At 32.5% G+C, this 24,320-nt stretch overlaps 3 protein-coding genes across 6 annotated transcripts; 2 read left to right on the top strand and 1 right to left on the bottom strand.

Moving 5' to 3' along the window:
- Positions 1 to 509: 509 nt before the first annotated feature.
- LOC140061344 (uncharacterized) lies at positions 510 to 10,339 on the top strand. Its single transcript, XM_072107853.1, has 16 exons — positions 510 to 657; positions 1,390 to 1,854; positions 2,082 to 2,333; positions 2,873 to 3,021; positions 3,197 to 3,314; positions 3,762 to 3,887; positions 4,082 to 4,148; positions 4,349 to 4,460; positions 4,738 to 4,811; positions 5,126 to 5,266; positions 6,537 to 6,642; positions 7,256 to 7,476; positions 7,854 to 7,920; positions 8,289 to 8,455; positions 9,914 to 10,082; positions 10,250 to 10,339. The coding sequence occupies exons 1-16, from the start codon at positions 591 to 593 to the stop codon at positions 10,337 to 10,339; spliced, it is 2,391 nt and encodes a 796-aa protein (XP_071963954.1). The 5' UTR covers positions 510 to 590.
- A 962-nt stretch (positions 10,340 to 11,301) lies between these two features.
- Positions 11,302 to 16,824, bottom strand: LOC140060685 (dol-P-Man:Man(7)GlcNAc(2)-PP-Dol alpha-1,6-mannosyltransferase-like). 2 transcript variants are annotated; one of them, XM_072106996.1, is made up of 10 exons: positions 16,751 to 16,824; positions 15,801 to 15,961; positions 15,490 to 15,622; positions 15,075 to 15,248; positions 14,397 to 14,591; positions 13,994 to 14,097; positions 13,674 to 13,900; positions 12,557 to 12,723; positions 12,037 to 12,115; positions 11,302 to 11,721 (listed from the first exon to the last, which is right to left on the bottom strand). In XM_072106996.1, exons 2-10 carry the CDS (start codon positions 15,927 to 15,929, stop codon positions 11,481 to 11,483), a joined length of 1,449 nt encoding a protein of 482 aa, XP_071963097.1. In that variant the 5' UTR covers positions 15,930 to 15,961; positions 16,751 to 16,824; the 3' UTR covers positions 11,302 to 11,480. The 2 variants fall into 2 exon arrangements, with proteins under 2 accessions (XP_071963097.1, XP_071963098.1); XM_072106997.1 differs by having other exon boundaries at positions 16,736 to 16,813.
- A 57-nt stretch (positions 16,825 to 16,881) lies between these two features.
- LOC140060469 (conserved oligomeric Golgi complex subunit 2-like) lies at positions 16,882 to 24,271 on the top strand. Of its 3 annotated transcripts, none has more exons than XM_072106692.1 (18): positions 16,882 to 16,966; positions 17,307 to 17,468; positions 17,965 to 18,030; positions 18,143 to 18,223; positions 18,522 to 18,634; positions 18,865 to 18,970; positions 19,371 to 19,550; positions 19,964 to 20,085; positions 20,235 to 20,364; positions 20,593 to 20,732; positions 20,869 to 20,930; positions 21,059 to 21,225; positions 21,353 to 21,490; positions 21,749 to 21,821; positions 22,162 to 22,307; positions 22,600 to 22,736; positions 22,879 to 23,056; positions 23,277 to 24,271. In XM_072106692.1, the coding sequence occupies exons 1-18, from the start codon at positions 16,913 to 16,915 to the stop codon at positions 23,427 to 23,429; spliced, it is 2,208 nt and encodes a 735-aa protein (XP_071962793.1). In that variant the 5' UTR covers positions 16,882 to 16,912; the 3' UTR covers positions 23,430 to 24,271. The 3 variants fall into 3 exon arrangements, with proteins under 3 accessions (XP_071962793.1, XP_071962794.1, XP_071962796.1); XM_072106693.1 differs by having other exon boundaries at positions 21,059 to 21,210; XM_072106695.1 differs by lacking the exon at positions 17,307 to 17,468 and having other exon boundaries at positions 16,885 to 16,966.
- The last annotated feature ends 49 nt before the right edge of the window (positions 24,272 to 24,320 follow it).

Consider the following 24,320-nt stretch of genomic DNA (forward strand, 5'->3'; position numbering starts at 1 on the left):
ACACAATTATTGGAAGGGCATACGTTTGCGTCGGTTGCGTTGCATTGCGTCGCTAGTGGAAACGATTGAATAAATAAATTGAAATTTAATCGTATGTAAATTAAAAGTATGTTTGCTATCACTGAGACAAAAGTGAAAGTCTAAACATGTATTTATTTACTCTCAACATACTTATATTTACACTGCAATCCTACATATTCAGATTTTCTTGGTTTAGGCCTATTCTATACAAATGAGAAACGTATTTAATTTTTGGAAGAAGGCCTACACATAGTTTGAATACTTGTTGTCGGACTAATCAAATTTAGATACTTCATCCCACTTACGTCATAGCCGTTATTTCGTAAGCCAATCAAATGGCTCTTGTATTTGATAAAAGTGAGTCGTCTGATCTTTTATCTTCTGGTATCGTCTGATCAATATCAGAAAGAAGATACGGTAAACGAGGAAGGAGCGATTATCCTCGAATACGTTTAAAGAAAACCATAACCGGTTACGAATACGTTTAAAGAAGATGCGGTAAACGTTTACGAATACTTAAAAAAAACGGTAAACTTTTACGAATTCGTTTAAAGAAGATACGGTAAACGATGGAGCGATTATACTCGAACACGCTCCTACGCGTCATTGTGATGTTATCTGTCTATAATTATATTCGTAAGTTGATCTATCAGATTTATATTTATTGTTTTGTTTATAATTTATATTTTATTTGAAGGTTTTAATGGCGAATTCAAATGTTGATATAAAGTTTGCAGTACACAATGTATATTAGTTCTGAAATATGCTTTGATCGTCCTCAGGAGTGAGGAGGGGAGGAGAAGGGAGTTAAGCGTGGTTCCCACTAGCAACGCAACGCAAGGACGTAACGCAACGCAAGTGAATTGACCAATCACAAGCGATGGCTTATTCGCTTGTGATTGCTAACTGTCTATAACTTCGCTTGTCATTGGTTAAAACGTTTGCGTTGCGTTTACGTCCTTGCGTTACGTTCTAGTGGGAACCAAGCTTTAAGGACGATCAAAGCATATTGATCGAAACGTCGAAAACTGAACAGTTCTTTCCAGAACTAATATACCTTAATTGTTTATAATTACTATAATAATGTAAAATTAGAGCGTACAGATTTTCCTACAAAGAAAAAATGATGATAATGATAGTGTATGTCGTATTTTGGTCGATGTTGTGCTGTAAACTGCTCATAATTGTCTCATTGATTTTTACTATACTAATATGTTATATATGTGTGTAGGTACATTTGTGTTTAACCCCAAGGCGTAACTGATAATACTATAGGCCTATACTAATGTTTAAATTGTCATTATAGCGTTATTCATGTTCCTGATAACAAATGTATTAATTTGGTATTTAAAATAATTTGCTCACAAGATCGTGTCGACTGTTGTGACGTTATGTTTGGATCTTCTTGCTATACTTTCACCTGTATTGTTATTGGTCATCCTGTTGATGATTATAAATCATGGACAGAGGTGGAACAAATGTGTAATAATAACGGAGGTAATCTAGTGAGTTTCAACACACAAGATGAACTCGAATCTGTAAAGGTGGAAGCGGAGAAATTGACCACACCATGTACAAATAACTTTTTCATAGGCTTAAAACGTGACGCGGATTTACCAAGAACAAGCGCTGCTAGTTGGAAATGGTCCTCGGGTGAAAGTGGAACTCCAATTGGAACTGTCCTTAATTGGGCCGATGGAGGAGAACCGAATATAGGTGACGCACAAAATGCAGGGGTATATGTAACATTTGATGGAGAAAGCAGCAAAATATTTGACTTAAAGAAAGAAGAGAAAGAATCTGCTGTTCTTGGATATATCTGTGAGAAATCTGGTGAGTTTAAAAATATAAATAGCTACGATCGCATTTATTTCTTGACCCCACCACTTTAGATAGTACTTAACTTCTTTTGACACCTTATTATATAAATTACCGTTCATACTCATTAACTATGGTGGGGAACGGCAACCCTACACATGCCTCTGCTCTCATTTTTTGTAATCGATGAGTTCCTCTTTAATCATTAAAGAAAACTGGGTAATTTACTTTCATTTTTACAGATCCGACAACTCTTGGAATGACAACAGACGTAATTGAAACCCCGACACCTCTTGACCTCTTGACAACCGATGGAGAGAACAGTTATCAAGATGTAGAGATTGTAACGGTCACAGACGAAGTAGATGTTGTAGAGAGTGACGAATACACATCAATAGATGAATTTACGTCCTCACCTGAGGATGAATTTGAGACAAGTGCCGACTTTACTTGGCTACAGACCGAATCTGAAGTTGGATCTCGCTCAACAGCAGGTAGGGAATTTTAGACTTGCGCTGCGTGTCCACTATGTCGGCTGCTACCCCAATGACGTCAGTTTTATGATATGCCCATGCGCAAGTCGACTGGCACGTACGTCGACTGCCAATGTTGAGAACTTGTTCAGTGGCATTTTGCCGTTCGGTCTCTCTGACATCAATACAAGTGCACGTATGACGTCATAACACTGTAAAAGTTTACAAAATCATTGCGGAGAATAATAATAATAATAAATAACATTTATAAAGCGCAAGAGACAAAGGTTTCAAAGCGCTGTGTTTTCCAAGATCTGTGCAAGTAGTAGCGTGCGATTATGCTTCTCTGAAGAGATGAGTTTTGAGTTTAGTTTTAAATGTGATAACAGATTTTGATGATTTTCTGACAATGTAGAAAAGTGATTTTCAGTTAAATGTAAATGTCCACTTAATCTAAAAGTTGTATCTGTCGATGGGAACAGTCGACTACGACCCATGTATAGACGTGACCGCCGTGTGGACGTTCACTCAATCTAAAAGTCCCTAATATTTATTTACAGAAACTACGATGACTTCAGAAACCTCTGAAAACCCAAATTATTTCTCAGTAGAAAATACTGATAGTGTGTCAGCAATTACCACTACTGATAGGCATACTACTAGTAGCATTACTACTACAACTACTACTACTGTTACCACTACTAAAAACGTAAGTGAATAATGTTGGTAAAGATGTATCTTGTCTTGATACGAAAGTACAGCTTTGTTTGTCGTTAAAACTAAAGATGACAAATAATTCATGTCAACAATCATGACAAAAATGATATAATGACATAAACAAATATGTTTTGCCATAATAATAATAATTTGTTCTTATTGTACAGAACAACGACCTAGAAGTTCACATACAGGATTTAAATTCACAGGAACAGACGCTTGTTGTAGAATTTTCAAACAACGATGATCAAACAACATCGATAGAAATTTCATCTGATGTGTCAGGTAAGTTGTAAACATAATATCTTAATTTTGAAATTGATGTTATAGATGGATTCCTCCAGATAAAAAGAAATACGGAAATTTTTCGACATCATGCTGTCTAGTAAAGTTGTTGACCGTATAGTAATTTCCTCTTTGTCGCGTGCAGTCTGGTTTAAGATGTTGATCATGAACAACCCTTTATTACCTTTTGAAATTTCAATGTTATAAAAATGATCGATTTCAAGGGTAGATTTTAATATACTTTATGATAATCATAAATAACGTTTATTGCTGTCTCATAAACTTCTAGGCCTATAAGAACACACACAAAAAAACTTTTTTCAGTAAAAAAATGTCGTTACTGCAGTAACTACAGTAGATTCCTAAGGAAGAATCTGGTGGAGAATCGGATGTGGGATATCAATCTATGGTAGAATTTGTTTAGACAAGTTGATTTTTTCTTGCTAGTTGGAAGCATTATTGCTTTCAGTGGTGTTAGTGGACAGTCTATATCAACCACATTGATCATACCGGAATCAACGCAGCTAACCAGTATTTTACGGATTAAAACCAACATAACTACAAACTACAGCGGTAATTATTTCTTATTGTCACGTTATTTCTTGTTGTCACAACAGAAATCTTACTGTAGGCTCTACACCTGGCATAGATTATAATAAAAAAACTTCAAAAATTCAATTCATGATATTTTGTTGAGTGTTTTATACTTTAAAAGAGGTGTATGCCAAATTGGTACATAACTTTGCTATTATTTTTATATAACACAGATATTGTCATCTATTCGGTGTACTCGAAGACGGAAGAAGAAAGTGGATCAGTGGTTAATATTATAGAGTAAGATTGCGATTTGTAGCGCTGCTCAAAGAAATATGATTTATAAGGTCATAGGTCATACTAAATAGTAGTGTTTCTTCCGTAGAAAATAATCGTTTGATAACGATTATATGATTGATTAGAATACGACACTCCAAATGATGATGATTTTTTTTTTTTTTTGTTAAATGTATATTAACTATAACATTAAACTTTTACAGGGGCGGTAACGCTACTCTTTACAGTGGAATATACAGTTACACTGTTTATGACGGTGTTGGCTACTCTTCAGTTTCAACTAATGTCACACACACATTTAAGCATTCGGGTGAGGTTAGTATTCATGCATATTTATATATACATTATTATTAGCATCATCCACACTTGTTGCATTCATTCCTATTCAGATCAGTTGCGTTACGTGATTGTGTTGCGTCTCTCTACCAGCGTGATTAAAACACACTCTAAATGAGTTAATATTACCAACATTGAAGTTACTTAGGAAAACAAACTTGTTAAAACTCATGGAACAATAAGCAAACGTTGTTAAACCTTATACAAAGAGCTCTACTGTTTCATAACACGTTTTTAAATTACATTTAAATTTCAGTACTTGTTAAATTTGGAGTTGAATGAAACTGAAGATGCGCAGCTAATTTGCACCTTTTGGGACGACATTCACAGGTTTGTAGTTTTACAAGATTAATATTCAAATACTCAAATTAATTTGTATTTAGTAGTTATACCGTATTACCTGAAAAATGTATAATTTTAATTTGATGTGAAATAAATATCAGTAAAAACCGTCTAGTCTAAAGCTCTGTGACAAAAATATATGGACATGATGATGTCATATCACTACTACAATCGTTAAGCATATCAAATTATATGGACATGATGATGTCATATCACTACTACAATCGTTAAGCATATCAAAGAGCTTTTAAAGAAACAAAATGAAATGCTACTTTTTATTAATCTTTGCTCGTCGTTTCTAGGTCTTTCTCGACATACGGATGTGCCACTCACAATGACGCTGAAAATAATGTGACGTCATGCCTTTTTATTAATCTTTGCTCGTTGTTTCTAGGTCTTTCTCGACATACGGATGTGCCACTCACAATGACGCTGAAAATAATGTGACGTCATGCCAGTGCACTCATACTACCAATTTTGCGTTGCTTGTTCAAGTTACTGAAAACGAGGTTTGGAAGTTATTTTATATTTTATAGTCCTAAAACCATTATATTAATTGTGCTTTTTTATAATTAGATTGGTATTTTATTATCATGCCTATGTTTCAGGTCTATTTCAAATAGGAAAACATACATATATTAACATTTTAAACACTACTACGATACTCCTGTTGAATTTGCATAAAATGTTGTGAGACCTTCTAGTTCTGATTTATTGTTAATCATTGGTAAACTTTCAATACAGTATTTGATAAGCAAATTTAAATTTAGTAGCAACGGAACTTGATATTAACAATTGGATGTATTGTGTGCGTCAACCCCCTCCCCCAAATGAAATTCATACTGACATTAACAAAATAACGCACATCATTTGACGAATGATGACTTAATTTAATATCCCTGAATCAATTTTTCATAACTTTATTTTGTTAATATTCCGTCATTAATCATTTTTCAATGATAGCCTACATCAATAAAACTAATAAACTTATATCATTGTGGTCGTCGGACAATAAGCATCATAAAAGAAATTAATTTAAAAACAAATCGTGGTGAGTCGTAATCATTATATAAGGCTAAATGCAACTGGTCACTCGCGGTTTCTTTCTGAGCAGTAATATAATACGCTTGGTCAGCGGTGCTCCGTTTTTTATTAGCGCCTAAATTTTCTCTGGTAGGCATAGCAGTATAGATAATTATTTTTCATTGACTTAATAGGTCGAGGGTGTGCATGAAAACATCCTGAAGTACATCACACTGGTTGGTCTTTCAATTTCATTGGTTGCTTTGTTAATCACGTTGTTTGTGTACATTTTTCTCTGGTAATTTTGCCATACTTATTCTTTCTCCTGATTATTGGCGTTAGATTAGGAAGTTCACAGGGTACATCTGGAAAGCAAATCTGCTTTCAACAAAACAAAATGATGTAGGCCTACCACATATTCTATATAAGGAGCAATAGAGAATTCCATCAAAAAATTATTTAGTCTATGATTTCTGTATCGTACAATACCGTACAACTGTTGCTACTTCGTGATGTGTCTGATTAAACTTGTATAGCTAGCTCTAAATCGCTGAACTTATCACCCCATTCTATACGTCAAACCAACACACGTCCAGTACCAATATTTTAGTCCGCTACAGGAAATATATCGATTATTTTTAGGTTGATAGAATATGTAACATTAATAATGTCTTCTTTCTTTTATTAAAGGGAATTGTGGAACTGCCTTAGGAATAACATCCATAAGAACCTGGTTGCATGCATGGTTGTCTTTAATGCATTGTTTGTTTTTGGTGCCGATAAAACTGAACACGAGGTATAGTGTTACAAATGTTTCATAAACTTAGTGCCATTATCAGTTAATAATGTACCGTCTTAGAAAATGTTCAATTAGTATCAAAACATACGTTTTATTATGGTATTGCAAATTAAAAAATTGTACTAGAAAAGTTCGAAATAAACATAATAGCATATCTCAACGTTTTTCTATATTATAAGATATTAAAGTAATTAGTGGACCCTGATGATATGTCAATATATCTTAATACTTTAATATCAAGTTCCGTTGCTACTAAATTTAAATTTGCTTATCAAATACTGTATTGAAAGTTTACCAATAATTAACAATAAATCATAACTAGACATTATTATTATAGAATAACATCACCGACGTCACTACTTAATTAAAGCAATAACACTACTTTAAAATGAAACAAATCGATATCTATGGTAAAACTAACATTTATTCTGTTCGTACAAAAGTGTGATATTTAGTTAGAAAAATGATAAAAGGTCTTTCTAAGGGACGTAGATATTTACCATTTTTAGGGTATGTTTATTGTAGCGACTTATGTCCCATTAAATGGTAATGATTTAGTTATTGGTACGGTAACTGCATAATAAAATAACAACATTGTCACTAATTTCAGGATAGTTGTCGTGTAATTGCTATACTGCTTCATTACTTCTTATTGTGTATGTTTACATGGATGGCGGCTGAAGCAGTCTACATACTAGATAAAGTGGTTCGCAAGACAACAAGCAAATGGAATAGACTGAAATATTATCTGATTGTCTGCTATTCGATTCCCGCCATTATCGTAGCAGTAACGATTTCTTTCTCACCGGACAATTATGCTACAGATGGAATGTAAGCCTTTATTTGATTAAACAACAGTAATACAAAATAAATGATTTAATGGCTGCAAACGATTGTTTTGGTGTATAAGCTTAAAGTTTGTTGAACTTATTTCCCCGCCAGCACACAATCACCTGTAGGCTACATTATAAATAGTTTATGTAATAGATATTTCTTTGTATGGAAAATTAATCAATCTTAATTTTTTATATGAAATGAATATGAAATGATAAAGTTAATTCCTGTAACAATAACGAATCGCTGTATATCGTTCAGAAAGTACAGTCACATTACGAACAATAGGTATTGTGACAATGATAATGTATGTACGTTTTTATTTAATTATTATGAGTGATTATACAGTCGTAAATGATCTTGTTTATTTCTAGCTGTTGGCTGGACGTCAGCAGTGGGGCGATATTTGCATTTCTGGTTCCAATGTACATTATCCTCATTGTAAGTTGAATAAGTTTATTTCAGTTTAATAATAATTAGCCTACCCCTGAATGTCTACGGACACGTTCTTCATAAAGATATTTTCTTCTCTTCAGTACAGTAAATGTCCTTACATGTATGTACTATTGGACGATTGTTAAATAGTACATACTATTGCACGCCATGTGATCCATACTCGTCCAATCAAATGGTAGGAAGTCATTTAGGTTTTACAGTATAATAAATGTTATTACATGTATCCTATGAGCAAAATTGATTAACATGTGCGTGCTACGTGTTATAAAAAATTTTTACTATTAGTTTTCTTTTTTAATAATTTTAATAATGAAAGAACAATGTTTTAAATTTGTTTATGAATTTATTGGCAGTTTAATGTTATGGTGACATTAAAAGCTGTAAAAGTAATTTACGAAAGAAGTAAAGGAAGAGTGGCCAGTCATCCATTGGAATCAACATCAATGTCAAAACCAGTGAAGCAATCCACGGCAACAAAAACAGTCAAAGAAGCACACAAAGTAGAAAACCAGCAGATGAAGTAAGATAGAGTAGTCTACTGGTTATTAAGTAAGATAGAGTAGTCTACTGGTTATTAAGTAAGATAGAGTAGTCTACTGGTTATTAAGTAAGATAGAGTAGTCTACTGGTTATTAAGTAAGATAGAGTAGTCTACTGGTTATTAAGTAAGATAGAGTAGTCTACTGGTTATGAAGTAAGATAGAGTAGTCTACTGGTTATTAAGTAAGATAGAGTAGTCTACTGGTTATTAAGTAAGATAGAGTAGTCTACTGGTTATTAAGTAAGATAGAGTAGTCTACTGGTTATTAAGTAAGATAGAGTAGTCTACTGGTTATTAAGTAAGATAGAGTAGTCTACTGGTTATTAAGTAAGATAGAGTAGTCTACTGGTTATTAAGTAAGATAGAGTAGTCTACTGGTTATTAAGTAAGATAGAGTAGTCTACTGGTTATTAAGTAAGATAGAGTAGTCTACTGGTTATTAAGTAAGATAGAGTAGTCTACTGGTTATTAAGTAAGATAGAGTAGTCTACTGGTTATGAAGTAAGATAGAGTAGTCTACTGGTTATTAAGTAAGATAGAGTAGTCTACTGGTTATTAAGTAAGATAGAGTAGTCTACTGGTTATTAAGTAAGATAGAGTAGTCTACTGGTCATTAAGTAAGATAGAGTAGTCTACTGGTTATTAAGTAAGATAGAGTAGTCTACTGGTTATTAAGTAAGATATAGTAGTCTACTGGTTATTAAGTAAGATAGAGTAGTCTACTGGTTATTAAGTAAGATAGAGTAGTTTACTGGTTATTAAGTAAGATAGAGTAGTCTACTGGTTATTAAGTAAGATAGAGTAGTCTACTGGTTATTAAGTAAGATAGAGTAGTCTACTGGTTATTAAGTAAGATAGAGTAGTCTACTGGTTATTAAGTAAGATAGAGTAGTCTACTGGTTATTAATGTGCTAGAGTAGTCTACTGGTTATGAAGTAAGATAGAGTAGTCTACTGGTTATTAAGTAAGATAGAGTTGTCTACTGGTTATTAAGTAAGATAGAGTAGTCTACTGGTTATTAAGTAAGATAGAGTAGTCTACTGGTTATTAAGTAAGATAGAGTAGTCTACTGGTTATTAATGTGCTTGGATGCCTTCCAAACATATTGTTTAATCCTGACCTAGTGTTAGGGTTGTAACTCTTTCTACTCCACTCCCTACTGTAAGAATTGAAATAATATGGTCCTGAGGTATTACTGCGATCACCTCGGAATGGTACTGTTGTTAAGTTATTATAGTCGATTTCGTTGTTCATTTAGGCCTACTACTACAGTAACTGTATAAGTGTTATCGTGTAATTACTGTATAGTGTATTATTATGTTCGATCACCTCGGAATGTACGGTTAAGTTATTTACAGTCGATTTCATTGTTCATAGCAATGACTACTAGTACTACGGTATTAGTTTTAGCTATGTAATTTCTGTTTATTTTTATAGGAGGACATTGCGGGGAATGCTAGTTCTGATTCCTATATTTGGCCTTACTTGGTTGTTTGCTATATTTGCATTCGATTCTGAACACGTGTTGTTTCAGTACCTGTTCGCCATCAGCAACTCATTTCAAGGGGTTTATATCTTCATCATTTATTGTCTGCAGGACAAGAAGGTAAACTAAATGTATTTTTAAATGTGGAATTGAAAAACTTGTATTGTCATGCTTTATTATGTCCTGTAGTTTATATAGGCCTATTTGTTAATTTTACTAATACACTGTTCGAATATTGTAAGAACTGAAACTGATGTGTCTATTATCATAATTGATGGCTTTTACAGATAATAGAAGCTTGGAATCGCAAACTTGGACGTCGGAAGCGCCTCAATGATATGAATTCAGTCGAAAAAACGAATAGCACTAACATGTGAACACATCGCTGAATATAACACTAACATGTGAACACATCGCTGAATATAACACTAACATGTGAACACATCGCTGAATATAACACTAACATGTGAACACATCGCTGAATATAGCACTAACATGTGAACACATCGCTGAATATAACACTAACATGTGAACACATCGCTGAATATAACACTAACATGTGAACACATCGCTGAATATAGCACTGACATGTGAACACATCGCTGCAGAATATAGCACTGACATGTGAACACATCGCTGAATATAGCACTAACATGTGAACACATCGCTGCATATAGCACTGACATGTGAACACATCGCTTAATATAGAACTGACATGTGAACACATCGCTGCTGAATATACGCTGCTGAATAATATAGCACTGACATGTGAACACATCGCTAAATATAACACTAACATGTGAACACATCGCTGAATATAACACTAACATGTGAACACATCGCTGAATATAGCACTGACATGTGAACACATCGCTGCAGAATATAGCACTGACATGTGAACACATCGCTGAATATAGCACTAACATGTGAACACATCGCTGCTGAATATACGCTGCTGAATATAGCACTGACATGTGAACACATCGCTAAATATAGCACTAACATGTGAACACATCGCTGAATATCGCACGGACATGTGAACACATCGCTGAATAAGCACTGACATGTGAACACATCGCTGAATATAGCACTAACATGTGAACACATCGCTGAATATAGCACTAACATGTGCCCCAAGTCTGTATTTATTTCGGGGCTTTTCGATGTTTACACGCTCAAGTAGTACACGTATGAAACCATATGTGCCAAAATATTTATCTTTTAACTAATATTAAGTCAAAAACTCTGTCTGGAACCCAGACTACTTAAGTATGAATGGTGAATAACACATTTATTAAGAGTTTTTTATGGTAACAAAAATCACAACATAAGACCAAAGTAAATTGCTTTCCTCCTAAGACAATGGAGTGTTGTTTTATTCAGCAAAACAAAGCATCCTGTAATTAGCCATTTAACTGTTAGATGTTTGTAAATAAAAATACAGTAAATGTTCTGTTAATTCTGATAATATAACTAGTGAATGTATGCACCTTTAAATACAATTTGCCGTAAACAAAATTATGAGTCCGCACATTTCTTTTTTTCTAAAATAAAAATCTTTGGTTGTAATACAACTTGAGGGAATGATTTGAAATCTTTAGTGTCAATTCCTGCATAACCTTCGACATGATCCAGTATATAATGTGAAGATGTGTAAGGTGAAAGTTCAGGTGCATTCTCGCTAGCAGCGCCAATGCAGAGAACATCGTACGACATCATATCGGCTCCACCTGGTGATAGATCCTCTGTTTTGTTGTAGCTGAAAATGAAAATGGATAACTTGTACTGAAACTAAGAAAACAAAGCTTATAGATATGTCCTGTATAAATAAATTAGGGCTGAAAATGATCTAGAACACACTGCTGGGGTAAACCCACACAAGCCAGTTGTAAGTCCTTATCCAAGAAGACTTGTTCTACTGTATCACCAGAACTACATGGACAAAGAGTGACTAGAACCTGTGCTAATTTTATCATTGATTGGCTGGGGTTTGCAGTGCCCCAATTGTAAAATAAACATAATTTATACATATAGATCATTTTCTTCTAGAAAATTTAGCAATATAAATACTTACATCCAGTTGTCATTTAGTTGTGTAAATCTCGACACCCCTGTCTGGGCTGTTGCAACATCAATATGAACATGTATGTTTTCTAATAAGGAAAATGAAATAATTTAGTTTATAAATGTTTTAACAAGTAACAAAATAAACTGAATCTTAATGTTTGAAATATCATAGTAGATTAATTGCATGATGTTCATAAATGCTTGTATAAATAATAATCAATCTGTAATGGTATACAATTTCATATTTGCTAATGTTACTTTAGCAATTATTTCATCCGGCTAGATACGTTATGAGAATTGACTGGAGAATAGATGTCCTGATTTAAAAGCAATTAAACCAAGTAGTAGTGTACAACTCATTCTGGTTATTAAAATTAATAAAATCAATATTGATTCGAAATTGCAAAAGATAAGTACAAAACAAATATAGTGAACGGCACAAAACAGTAGTTAATATCATTTGATGAAGCCAATGAATTCAGATGCTAAAATCAATATTTGTTAAGACCACAAAGTAGCATGCTAACCTTCTTTTGGTACAAGTTGGTGCAACCTAGTAATAGCGTCTCCACCAGGGTAGTTATTGTATGATAAATACAGAAAACCTGACGTCGTTGCTAGGTTAAAAACAAAATGGCCGATGACTGCTATTGAAATCAAACTCATTAGTATAGATTTCTTTCTGTTGTTGAAACTTAATAAGAAAAGGAAATACTATAAATATAACAATCAGAAGATCAAATTTCGTATAATTATTCGAACTAATTAGACACTGAATTACTTTCAATAGAAATTGAAAGAAATGTTTTTTATCATTATTCTGATTTTGAAAGAAATAAATGTTTACTTAACATATTAGTAATAAATCAATACTGCAGGTGTCAGTTCAAAGGTCATGAGCCTTAGAATTATTAGTAAATGTTTACAACAGTATATGATATTGCGACACCATGTATGTACAGTAGTTCTAAAAGGTTGAGTAACTGACAGTTGTATGTGGTGTACAGCAAACTCAACATATTGATTTTTGCCATGCAAACCTTCAAATAGTATATTACAACCTATACATACATAGTATATTACAACCTATACATACATAGTATATTACAACCTATACATACATAGTATATTACAACCTATACATACATAGTATATTACAACCTATACATACATAGTATATTACAACCTATACATACATAGCATATTACAACCTATACATACATAGTATATTACAACCTATACATACATAGTATATTACAACCTATACATACATAGTATATTACAACCTATACATACATAGTATATTACAACCTATACATACATAGTATATTACAACCTATACATACATAGTATATTACAACCTATACATACATAGTATATTACAACCTATACATACATAGTATATTACAACCTATACATACATAGTATATTACAACCTATACATACATAGTATATTACAACCTATACATACATAGTATATTACAACCTATACATACATAGTATATTACAACCTATACATACATAGTATATTACAACCTATACATACATAGTATATTACAACCTATACATGTGATTTTTAATTTGTCGACGTATACAGTATTACTTATTTACCTTATTAAAAAATAAATAAAAAAAACAACTTACAAATGGCAAACGGCACGTGCTGCAGCTGTATTGAGTAAGGGAAATACGTAGATTATAAAACGCAATTCTTTATGAGGAAGGAACGAGTAAAGAAAGATGAATCCAACAGCTGGAAGAAGAAGAGTCCTGATTCTAGAGTCAACATACGCACCAATAGGAACAAGCAGCAGACTACTGGAAAGTGCTCTTGGAATGGCCGAATAAAAATACCAAAGAAATGGAGATGTCTAAACAATTTTATCAAACAAAATAACGTTAGAAATCACAATCAATTGATATTGGAAGTATTCAGTTTTGAAATAATAACATCAGAAGGATACACCCCAGTTAGAACTTTTATTCATTATTATATTATACCACAGGACTTCTCCCTCAGGCCAAAGGAATCTCTGCCAAAAGTATGAGTCAATGAAGATAGTAAAACCTGAAAAGAAAAAAAGAAATAAATACATTCAATTATAAAATGTATCAATAATAACAAATATTTTTTTAAACACTAGCTCATCTATTTTTGCACTTTTAAGAAACAGTTTCCATTGAACTTCAAGATGTTAATTTTCATTTAACTCTATTAGGGAGTAGGGGAAAACAGAGTTACTGTATGGGGTTCTCTCGGGAAACACCCCTCTTCACCTCTCCGATGCAGGGCATAACAAAAAGTCACAATGTAATTTATAATTGAAGATGAGAAATTCATTTGAAAAAAAAACACATTACACTAACCCAAGCAAATGAGGCCAGCAGGTGCTGCATACATGAGAAGTGTTATAATGTTAAGTCTACCACTAACAAGTTCCATAAGTAGCATTAGACCCATCAGAATAGCTAGCTCAGCTCTAAAGACGATGATAGCAAATGCTGACAGACTTATAAATAAGGCATGTTTACCATCAATCCAACCACTAATTGCTATTAAAACTGAAAAATTTTAGTTAGATATCAAACATGTTGTATTTCATACTGTGTCATTTATTGTTATGATTGGTTTCATACATAAGGATTATACATGATTAATACGCTGGTCTTAAACAAGGTTACCTAATACATGGATGGAGGGGTTCAATCTCAGGAGGACTTAACAAGGATTGCCTATTACAGGAGGAAATATTTTTAAGGTGAGGCTGAAGATGAGCCTATGCCGGAATAATAAGGATGGACTTATTTTTTAGGATAAATTAAGCTCTATCTACACTATCAAACTTTTGATGTGGTAGGTGGTAGTCATATGCCCAAGTATGGCAGTGACATGACATCATCATGCCCATAGGGCACATCACATTTTTTTGTTACATAAAATTTGATAGTGTAAACAAGGCTTTACTCAACAATAGGCAACCTAAATATCAGTACAATTAATAATGGACTAAAAGATAATTGTGCACTTTTTAAATTCATTTTTACCTAAAACAAGAGCAAATACATTCGGCAGAGGTCTGGTCATATAGAAGACAAAGTGGAACTGTGTAGCTGTAATAAGCATGACATATTTAGTAACTTCTTTACCAAATCTGTTGTTGATAGATTTACCAAATTGGTTGAATGCCACAAGTACACAGAAACCAAGAAAGAAACGAACTGAAAACAAACAAAAAATGTTATTTTTATTATAAAGAATTATGCTTGACATAATTCATGCTTTAACAACATTTATTTAGAAACAGTTCAAGAAATAAAAAAAGCATACATTTACAATAACTTAAATGGTAACAATAAATAAGAACTGTTTCAGGGATCAGAAAAAGAAGTAAGACCAATGAAATTGCAAGAATACAATAAGGTATGTTATAATAGTTAATAACTAACATCATTAACTCACCGATGACCTGTGATATGATTTTAGATGCTCCAATCAGAAAGAAAAATGCAACAAAAGGGGCAGACAAAAGTGAAACAACCAATGGCCCAATGAAAGTTCTTGGAACAACGCCAGGAAACATATGATGATCGTACTGGCAAAACAAACAAAATAATAAATGTTTGTCTTACTTTAGCATAGAAATTGAATACTAGTTAAAACACAGGTATTATTAATATATTAAGTATCAAGTTATTAAAGGATTCTGAGAAGTTTTTTCTTAACTCTAGTCTTTTCTTTTATATAAATTTAGTAAATCACACATAACTTACTGCTGTGATATTAGATGTATGATAGAGTAAATCATGCATGGCTTGAAGATTAAAACTCTCTTCTACTTTGGTAAACGGACAAATTAACAAGTGAACTACAAAGGCTGCTGCTAAAATCAACACCCACATCTTGCTAATGTTTAAATCAAACTAAATCTATTCTGAAATAAAACAAAATAAACTTGTCAATTTCTAGTTCAATATAGAATGTCAATAATATATTTATTTAAAAAGTAGTATAAATAAAAATACACTGATAAATATTAAAAGCATACATTTTGCCCAATAACAATTTTAACTTTAAATTATTAATCACAATATGAATCTACGCATAGTCATTGTCAAATTGCATAATAAGCAAGGTGTCTCTCTACTGTAGTCTTTGGTTGGGTCTATATATATCTAAACGCCTGTTTTTTTATTGCCAAAAAGGAGTCCGGACTGGTCACTGTGCTCCTTTATTATGTTGTTGTCCACCGTACAGAAAGAAAATAATATATTATTATATTGACAATGTAATGTGTCCAATAATTAATTATGGTCCCCACCTACTAGGCCTAGAGCCAAACCTGGTACTAGCTACATCCTGCCTGCTCATACATAATAGTATAATAGATCATCTAGCCTATAGGATCTAACTACTAGCCTAGGCCTAGCCTAGCCTGGCCTAGTAGTAGTAGGCCTAGTACTACTACTAGTACTGTAGTAGGCCTAGTACTACGGTAGTACTGTAGTAGGCCTAGTAGTACTACTACTAGTACTAGTACTACTAGCTAAACTACCTAGCTAGCTAGCCTAGTAGTAGGCCTAAACCTCTAATAGTAGTAGACTAGGCTAGATACTATGTAGGCCTTTCTAGCTAACGTAGGGTGTAAGCCTACACATTCCATCAATACTAATAGCCTAAAATATTATATATATATTATTAACAATACTTTCAATATATGTACGTTGAAAAAGTGGGAAAAACAACTGAACGCAACCACCGGACCCTGGATTTTCCTGTATGACATGTGTTTGTTGGTTTAGAAAAAAACGCCCCCAATCTTCATCGAACTCTTGTTTTTTTTACAGAGTGTGTGTGACACGACGCAAATTCAACTTCCTAAATAATGGATACTCTCTCAATGTCTTCGCTTTGTTTCGACAAAGACCAATTTATGAAGGTAAGTAGTAAACCGGTTAACTTCATTAAAACATATGCAACGCTGGTAGAAGCAAGCTAATGCTAGCTAGGCCCTAGGCTAGGCAGCTAGCTGGGCTAGCTAAAGAGGATATAGTATGGGCCTAGGCTAGGCCTAGCTAGATAGATAGTAGTAGGGCTAGCCTAGCTACCTCCTCCGGCTAGAGAGTATTTCCTATAGGTAGGCCTAGGCTAGGCCTAGTCACTAATCTAATTAAATAAAAGTAGAGAGAGAGGGAGGCCTTGGTACGCTAGGCCTAGTAAAGGCGAACGAGACACGTACAAGAAATTTGCAAACGAGTAAACCAACATTTTTTTTTCAGGATGATTTTGATGTTGATGAATTTGTTGGTGATTGTCGTCGTCGCGTTCAGCTTGAACAACTCAAAGATGATCTAGACATTTATTTTAAGTCATTGAAGAATGCTATGGTTGAACTGATCAACAAGGATTATGCTGACTTTGTTAATCTATCATCAAATTTGGTAATAATATTACAAAATATAACAAAAACATTATAAAAATTAGCTAATTGTGTTTATTTAAGGATGTTGTCCCCCTGAATAAATATTTAAAAAAATGGTTAATGTCATTTAAATATTTATTTATTTAAACAAAAATTATTTCAACTGAAAAACTAAAATAAAACAAAAATCTAAGTATCACATATCATTATACAATATTTTTCAAACCAAATACATTTACTGTACATGATGCAATGTTGTAATAATAAGCTATAAGGCTCTTTCTCTATCAAAGTTCAAACTAGTTTTTTTTAAAGTGTGATGTGCCCAAATATCTAGTGATATGCCCAAATATAGTGGTGATATGACATATCAATCATATTGTCCATACACATTTTTATTTGTCACATCAAGTTTTATAGTGTAGACAGAGCTTAAAACTTAGAAATTTTGCACTTTACCCCAATGGTAAAACAGATGATTATTTTAATTTTCTTATATAACTTTATAAATGTAGGTTGGAATGGACAAAGCAATTAATAATTTATCCATACCATTAGGACAACTGCGAGAAGAGGTTTTGGTGAGTCTTATGTTTGTTTAATGTAAATAGCCTCTAATTTCTGCCCCACTAATAACATGCCCCTAGTCTTAGCTTATTAAAAGATTAATGTTGGCATAATATTTCTGTTTAGAGTGTGAAATATGTGATGGAAGATGCAGAAAAAGCTGTTCAACACAAGTTACTTGCAAGATCTAAAATTAGAGAAAAGAAGGTAGCACTTTACTATAAAATAAGATTTTGGAATTGAAGAATATCTAACTAAAGTAACAAATTACAAACATAGACAAATTATGACTAAACTAAGACTAGGAATATTAGAATTAGACATTGAAAAAGGAAGATGCAATTGTATTAATAGAAATGAAAATTATGTTCTCTACAATCAATTGAAGATGAATGACTTTAATAGTTTGTCCTGTTTATTCAGACATTATGTTTGTCCTGGGTCTTTAAGTACTGGTCTTTAAGTACTGGGTCTTTATAAAGTACTTTTTATATTTCCAATTTAGGCTTGCCTGCAGAGACTGATCAACATTAATAAATCAGTTGAGAAGATGGAGGTTATTCTTGGTATGCGTGGACTGCAGTCTGCAGAAATCATTGAAAATGATGATGGTGAAATGTGAGTTATTTGTAGAGCTTAACCTTTAAAGCTCTGCCTACACTATCACACATTTTGTGACAAAATTTGATGTGCCCATATATGGACATGATGATGTCATATCACTTTTTTTGTCAAACTAGTTTGATAGTGTAAACTGAGCTTAAGCATAGAAGGCAGAACTTATTATTTAAAGTGCACATACAACCAATATTTTACTGAAACAGAATGATATCTTCTTTTTGACACAGTGAGTTGACTGGTCAACAGATTGAGAGAGTTGCCTCAGAGTTTAATCAACTTCAGTATTATGTTACACAAAGCAAAGGATTGCCACTTGTTGAAAAAATCAGACCAGTAAGAACACTAATAATGAAAGTTTGCATTCAATTAGAGTATTTATTCTATTTTATTCTAAACAATATTCCATAGGGGTGGGGCATTTAATCAAAGAGGTGCGTTTATTCGAACAAATACGGTCATGCTGAACACAGTATATCATAAATTGTACTTGTTATTATATATTAGCTTTTTGCTTATTTTATTTGAATCTCTATTGAGATCCAGCCACAGACAAAAGATGACCATTTCTAACTAACCATAAATCAATTACCCATGCCCCAAGTGTAAATTAAGTATAGTAATTATTGAAGGTAGCTAGACAGGTAACTAACACTACTACCCTAAACACTTCCTTTCATACCATGTTTTCAATTTGTTTAAATTTTGTTTGTCACATTTGTTTGTAAACCAACAGAGAATAGCAGCCATCACAGTGACATTGCAGCATAGTTTAGAGCGTATGTTTAAGGAGAGTCTTCAGACCAACAATGTTGATATGTTACGTCAGTGTCTGAGAACATATGCAACAATAGATAAGATGCGTGATGCTGAGGCTCTGTTTAGAAAGGTGTCTGTAGCTCCTTATATGGCAGAGGTTAGTAAATGAGTAATATAAATTATACTAATCAATTTTCTATTGCAATTTGTTTTGTTCTAGCTTCTCTCTGACCTTTTTTGTTTAAGTGGTATATGTTTATAAGTTGATCCCTTTTGCATTATTAAACAAGAAATATTTCTTACAAAAAATGCCGCTCATCTCGATAACTACTGGCTACATGCATCTCAATATTTATCAGCAAATCTTTTCATAGACTCTCTTTTCCCAGACGTACAGTACTTTTGGGTGTGTGCATGCCCAGTCCGAGATTCCAAATACCCATTTTTGTCTGCCGTAGTAAACTATAAGCTACCGAATGCAACTGTTTCCTAATGATTCTGTTCTTTTGAATATAACTGCCTAAAGGAACGATGTGAACAATTTTACAAAAAGTGTATATTTTTTAATAGGTAATCAGTGAACGGTTTATTCAGATGAACCCTCAGGGATTAAAGGGAATGTTTAACAAAGTCATGGAGTTTATTCCTATGCACTGTGGACTTATACGTGAAGTAACATCTCCTCTCTTTAGGTAAGAAAAACATACGTTGCAGTAACAAATTTATTTATAAGACTGTATCTGTTGAAATTTATGCCAATAAAACATACGTTGCAGTAACAAATTTATTTATAAGACTGTATCTGTTGAAATTTATGCCAATATTTATTTCTTCTATGTAGTTCTGGAAGTGAAAAAGTTGTAGGAGGTTACAACTTCATGGTAAATGCTGTATGGCCTGAGATTGTTAGCAGCCTAGAGAGTCGTGTTGCATCCATCTTTGCCTCTGGAAACCCAGATACATTTCATCAGGTATAATGGTCTAATTTGTGATGTTTTTTATCAGTTATTTTGTCTGTTAATATTTGTACTTTATTGGTTTTTATTTTAAGTTCACGTTCTTGAAAAAGTACATTTTATATGTTTTCTTTTACTGAAAATGTATAGTATTTTAGAAAAAAAAAATAAAGCCTCATCACTATGTTACACTTTCGTTCTCATTTTAAGAAAAACATTTAATTTTGTGCTCATTATTTATAGAAATACTTAATAAGTATGGAGTTTGTTGACAAGTTTGAGAGGGAGTGTGGATCACAGAGCAGTGTTAAAAGGCTACGTGCTCATCCAAGCTATAACACCTTTATGTCAAAATGGAGTCTTCCTGTCTATTTCCAAATAAGGTAAGATTCATGTATATAATTGTAACTAAATCAACATTTTATTTTCAATGTACAGACTGACTACTCATCTAAATCATCACCAAATCACATGACATGTCAAAATACTTTAAATTTACTTATGTATTTGTTTTTTTAGATTTCAAGAGATTGCTGGTTCTGTTGAGACAGCCTTAATGAATCCATTTAATACAGCTACTGGTATGTTTATAATACAAGAAATCTAAATTTAGACTTCATATAATCTCTGGTAATTATTATTATCATTAGAACTTCACTTTTGAAAAGTAAAGCAAATAAAATGTGTTACTAATGGTCTGGTTTTTCAGGAAATAATGGATTTAAGCTATCAGTATTTGATACTATATGGAATGCGTTACAAATGTGTTGGAAAGATCAGGTGTATATAACCCCATTAGCTCATCGATTCTGGAAGCTAACTTTACAAATTATTCTGAGATGTACCACTTGGATTTCTGAGGTCAGTGAAAAAGAGGTTTGTATATTTATTTATTTTATACACATCCAACAGCAAGTAACTTGCCAATTACAGGATAAACTAATATCACACATTTTTTAGCACGCACTAAGTTTTCAATAATATCCTAATTTTTATTGTATAGATAAACGAAAAACCAACGAATACAGAAAACCAGTCACTTTCAAGTGATGGAGACAAAGCTACAGATGACAAAAGTCCGCCAGTTACCATGGCACAAATGATATTTCTTATTGGAGACGTTGATAAACTGTATGAAAAGGTAATGATTTGTCAACACAATGATTAAAATGTTTCCTGTTAAATGTCAATCATTGGGAAATAAATAATTAAAGAAAAAAATATATATATATTTTTATAACCTTATTTTTCTCTTTTGAGGTGGCAGTCACTTTTATTGCACATGTGACAAACAATTAAGATTTAGTGAAAACATTTTCTTCTGGCTTTTATTAGTATATTGATATGATGGTTCATTGAGTAGTGTAAACCAGTATAAATTGATATTTAATATTTGCAGTTACCATCAATGTTTACCAAGTGCATTCAAGTCAAGTTATCCAGTATTTGTAAAGACACTTCATTTCTAACTGGTTTGTATTATTTTGACTTATTAGCTTTTAATCTACTAGCTAGCTAAATAAGTGACAGCTAAGTTAAGAGGTAGGATGTTGCAGGGTAGGGACTCCGCCAAATGGCCACCATATATATTATTTAATATTGATAAAATATAATATTAGGATGAACCACATAAATCATCACACAGATTTCTTTAAAATCTATTACAGTTTTCTATAATTAAGACACAATTTTCCTTACATTTTTATCTTGTATCATAATTTAAGCGGCCCTCTATAAATACCAGAGAAGAAATGTTTGTCAAATCTCTGTAATTAGTTGAAACTCATTAAAATATTTTTTTTTTTAATTTAGAATCATTTGAAGAAGCGAGAAGTAAACTAATTGAGCTACAAGATTCATTTTGTTCTTTTATTGTAAAACAAGTTTGTGGCTTGTGTTCAGCACACCTTAAATCAGCCAATGATATTCCACGATTGTACCGAAGAACTAATCGTGAGGTAAATATGTGTTTGCATTGAAAATCATAGGCTTACCTAAGCGCTGTAGTGCTAGTTACATGTTTTCCATGAGGAGAATTCTCTCTTTTTATAAGCATGTCTGCGGCAAGTGCATCTATGGTTTTAGAATAGGAGTTTGGAATAGTGAAAATTATTTTGTTAGGTGTACTACCTGTATTATCACAACCAATGAATTTCCCCGGAGTTTGGGATAATAAAGTTTTATTGAATTGACTGAGGTGTGGTATAATGCTAAGTCATTTCACATTGTTTGTGTGTTTCCATTTGATAGGTGCCAAGCAAATCATCTAATTATGTACAGAATGCAATGAAACCATTGCAGCTGTTTATTCAGGAACATGGTGATGTTTTACAGTCTTCTAGGAAACAACAACTATTTGCAGATATATTTACACACATTGTACAAGAGTAAGGTTATATTTTTGTTTTTAAATTGTATTTTTTGATTTATTATATTTTCTGTTGGCACTTTCAGCATATATTTTTTGTTTGTCTTTTTCTTCAATCAATCCATCTTTAATATATAAATTATAAATACTTTTTTTAAAAGATATCATAGTGTGTCATCTGACCTGTTGACCTCCGTAAAGAAGATGGAGGAGAGTTTGAAGCGGCTAAAGATGATGCGCAAGAGTGACGTTGGACTTCCCCAAAGCAGTCAAGGGTTAAGTGATGATGATAAGATCAGACTACAGCTAGCCATTGATGTCAGGAAGTTTGGAGAACAGGTCAGTCAATGGTCATACATCCTAACTTAGAAAATATTAGGGAGACTTCTTCTTCCATTTAGGAGCAAACTACTGCTCCACTGGCTATAGCTGTTGCAAATTGTTTTCATACAGTGTGTGGGGTGCTCTGGTAATTTAATATTTAAAATACTTTTTCAAAACCCGCAACAGTTATTATTTTTATGAAATTGTATTTAACAAGTTTTTATTTTCTTTACAGATTGTAAGTCTTGGTGTTGAGAAGGACCAAGTCAAAGGTTATGCCGAGCTCAGTGAACTTGTAGAATCTCATGTCAAAAAGACTTCAGACGAACTCTTAACAGAATTAAAAAAGATTGCGAAAGTTAGAGAGGCAGAAGAATATAACAGTTAAAGTTAAATTTTCATAAATTAATCATTAGATATATAGAATTGTTTAAATTATAAATTAAACGTGTTAAAAAATAACTCCATAATCTAGTAGACTTATATTCAGTCTCTGTATTGAATTGACAGGGTCTTTGTCTAAAAGATACTGTGCTAGTGCAGTGCAACATAGATGAGATAAAACTGGGGTATAAAGACACCCTTACAATAATAAAATGGACAATATAAAGTATGAAATAGTTGTATATAATAGTATAATGTTACCATGGCTTCTTAGATTTTAGGCTGGGTGAAGGAGAATTCATAAATTATGGTACATAGAGAATTGTTTTATGTAAAATTTGATCAGATTTGTTACATTTTTTCCAGATAATGTTATTACATGCAACATACTAACACTAACTAAATAATTAGCCTAAATTAAGAATAAAAATGGTCCAAACTTCAAGCATAGTGTGGTACAGCACATGCATTATCAATCAATGTTGATTTACAAGTGTCGTATAGAACAAATTATTTACTAAAATTCACCAAATTATCAAACACTATGAATCTTAATCGTCATATTTAGCATAACCAAGTTATGATTTTATGATCACTATTACTTTCCATAACAACTTTGAATCAATCAATAATGTTCTTGTTAAAAAAAACACAAGCATTAGAAAGCATGAATTAAATATTTATTGATCTAAAAAATAAATAGAGTAGACTAAACAAAATGGCTAGAAAAGAAAAGAATTGTCCAAGAAAAAAAACTAAGAATTGCACTAAACGTTTGTGTATAAATACGAAATGTTTTGGAAAGCAAAAACGTGATAAGAGTTTTACAAATAAATATGTGTCATACTATCCTGAGACAATAATCATAAAAAATAAACATAATTCTGATTATAGA

Source organism: Antedon mediterranea, chromosome 10 (assembly GCF_964355755.1).
Source record: "Antedon mediterranea chromosome 10, ecAntMedi1.1, whole genome shotgun sequence".
NCBI classification, from domain to species: domain Eukaryota; kingdom Metazoa; phylum Echinodermata; class Crinoidea; order Comatulida; family Antedonidae; genus Antedon; species Antedon mediterranea.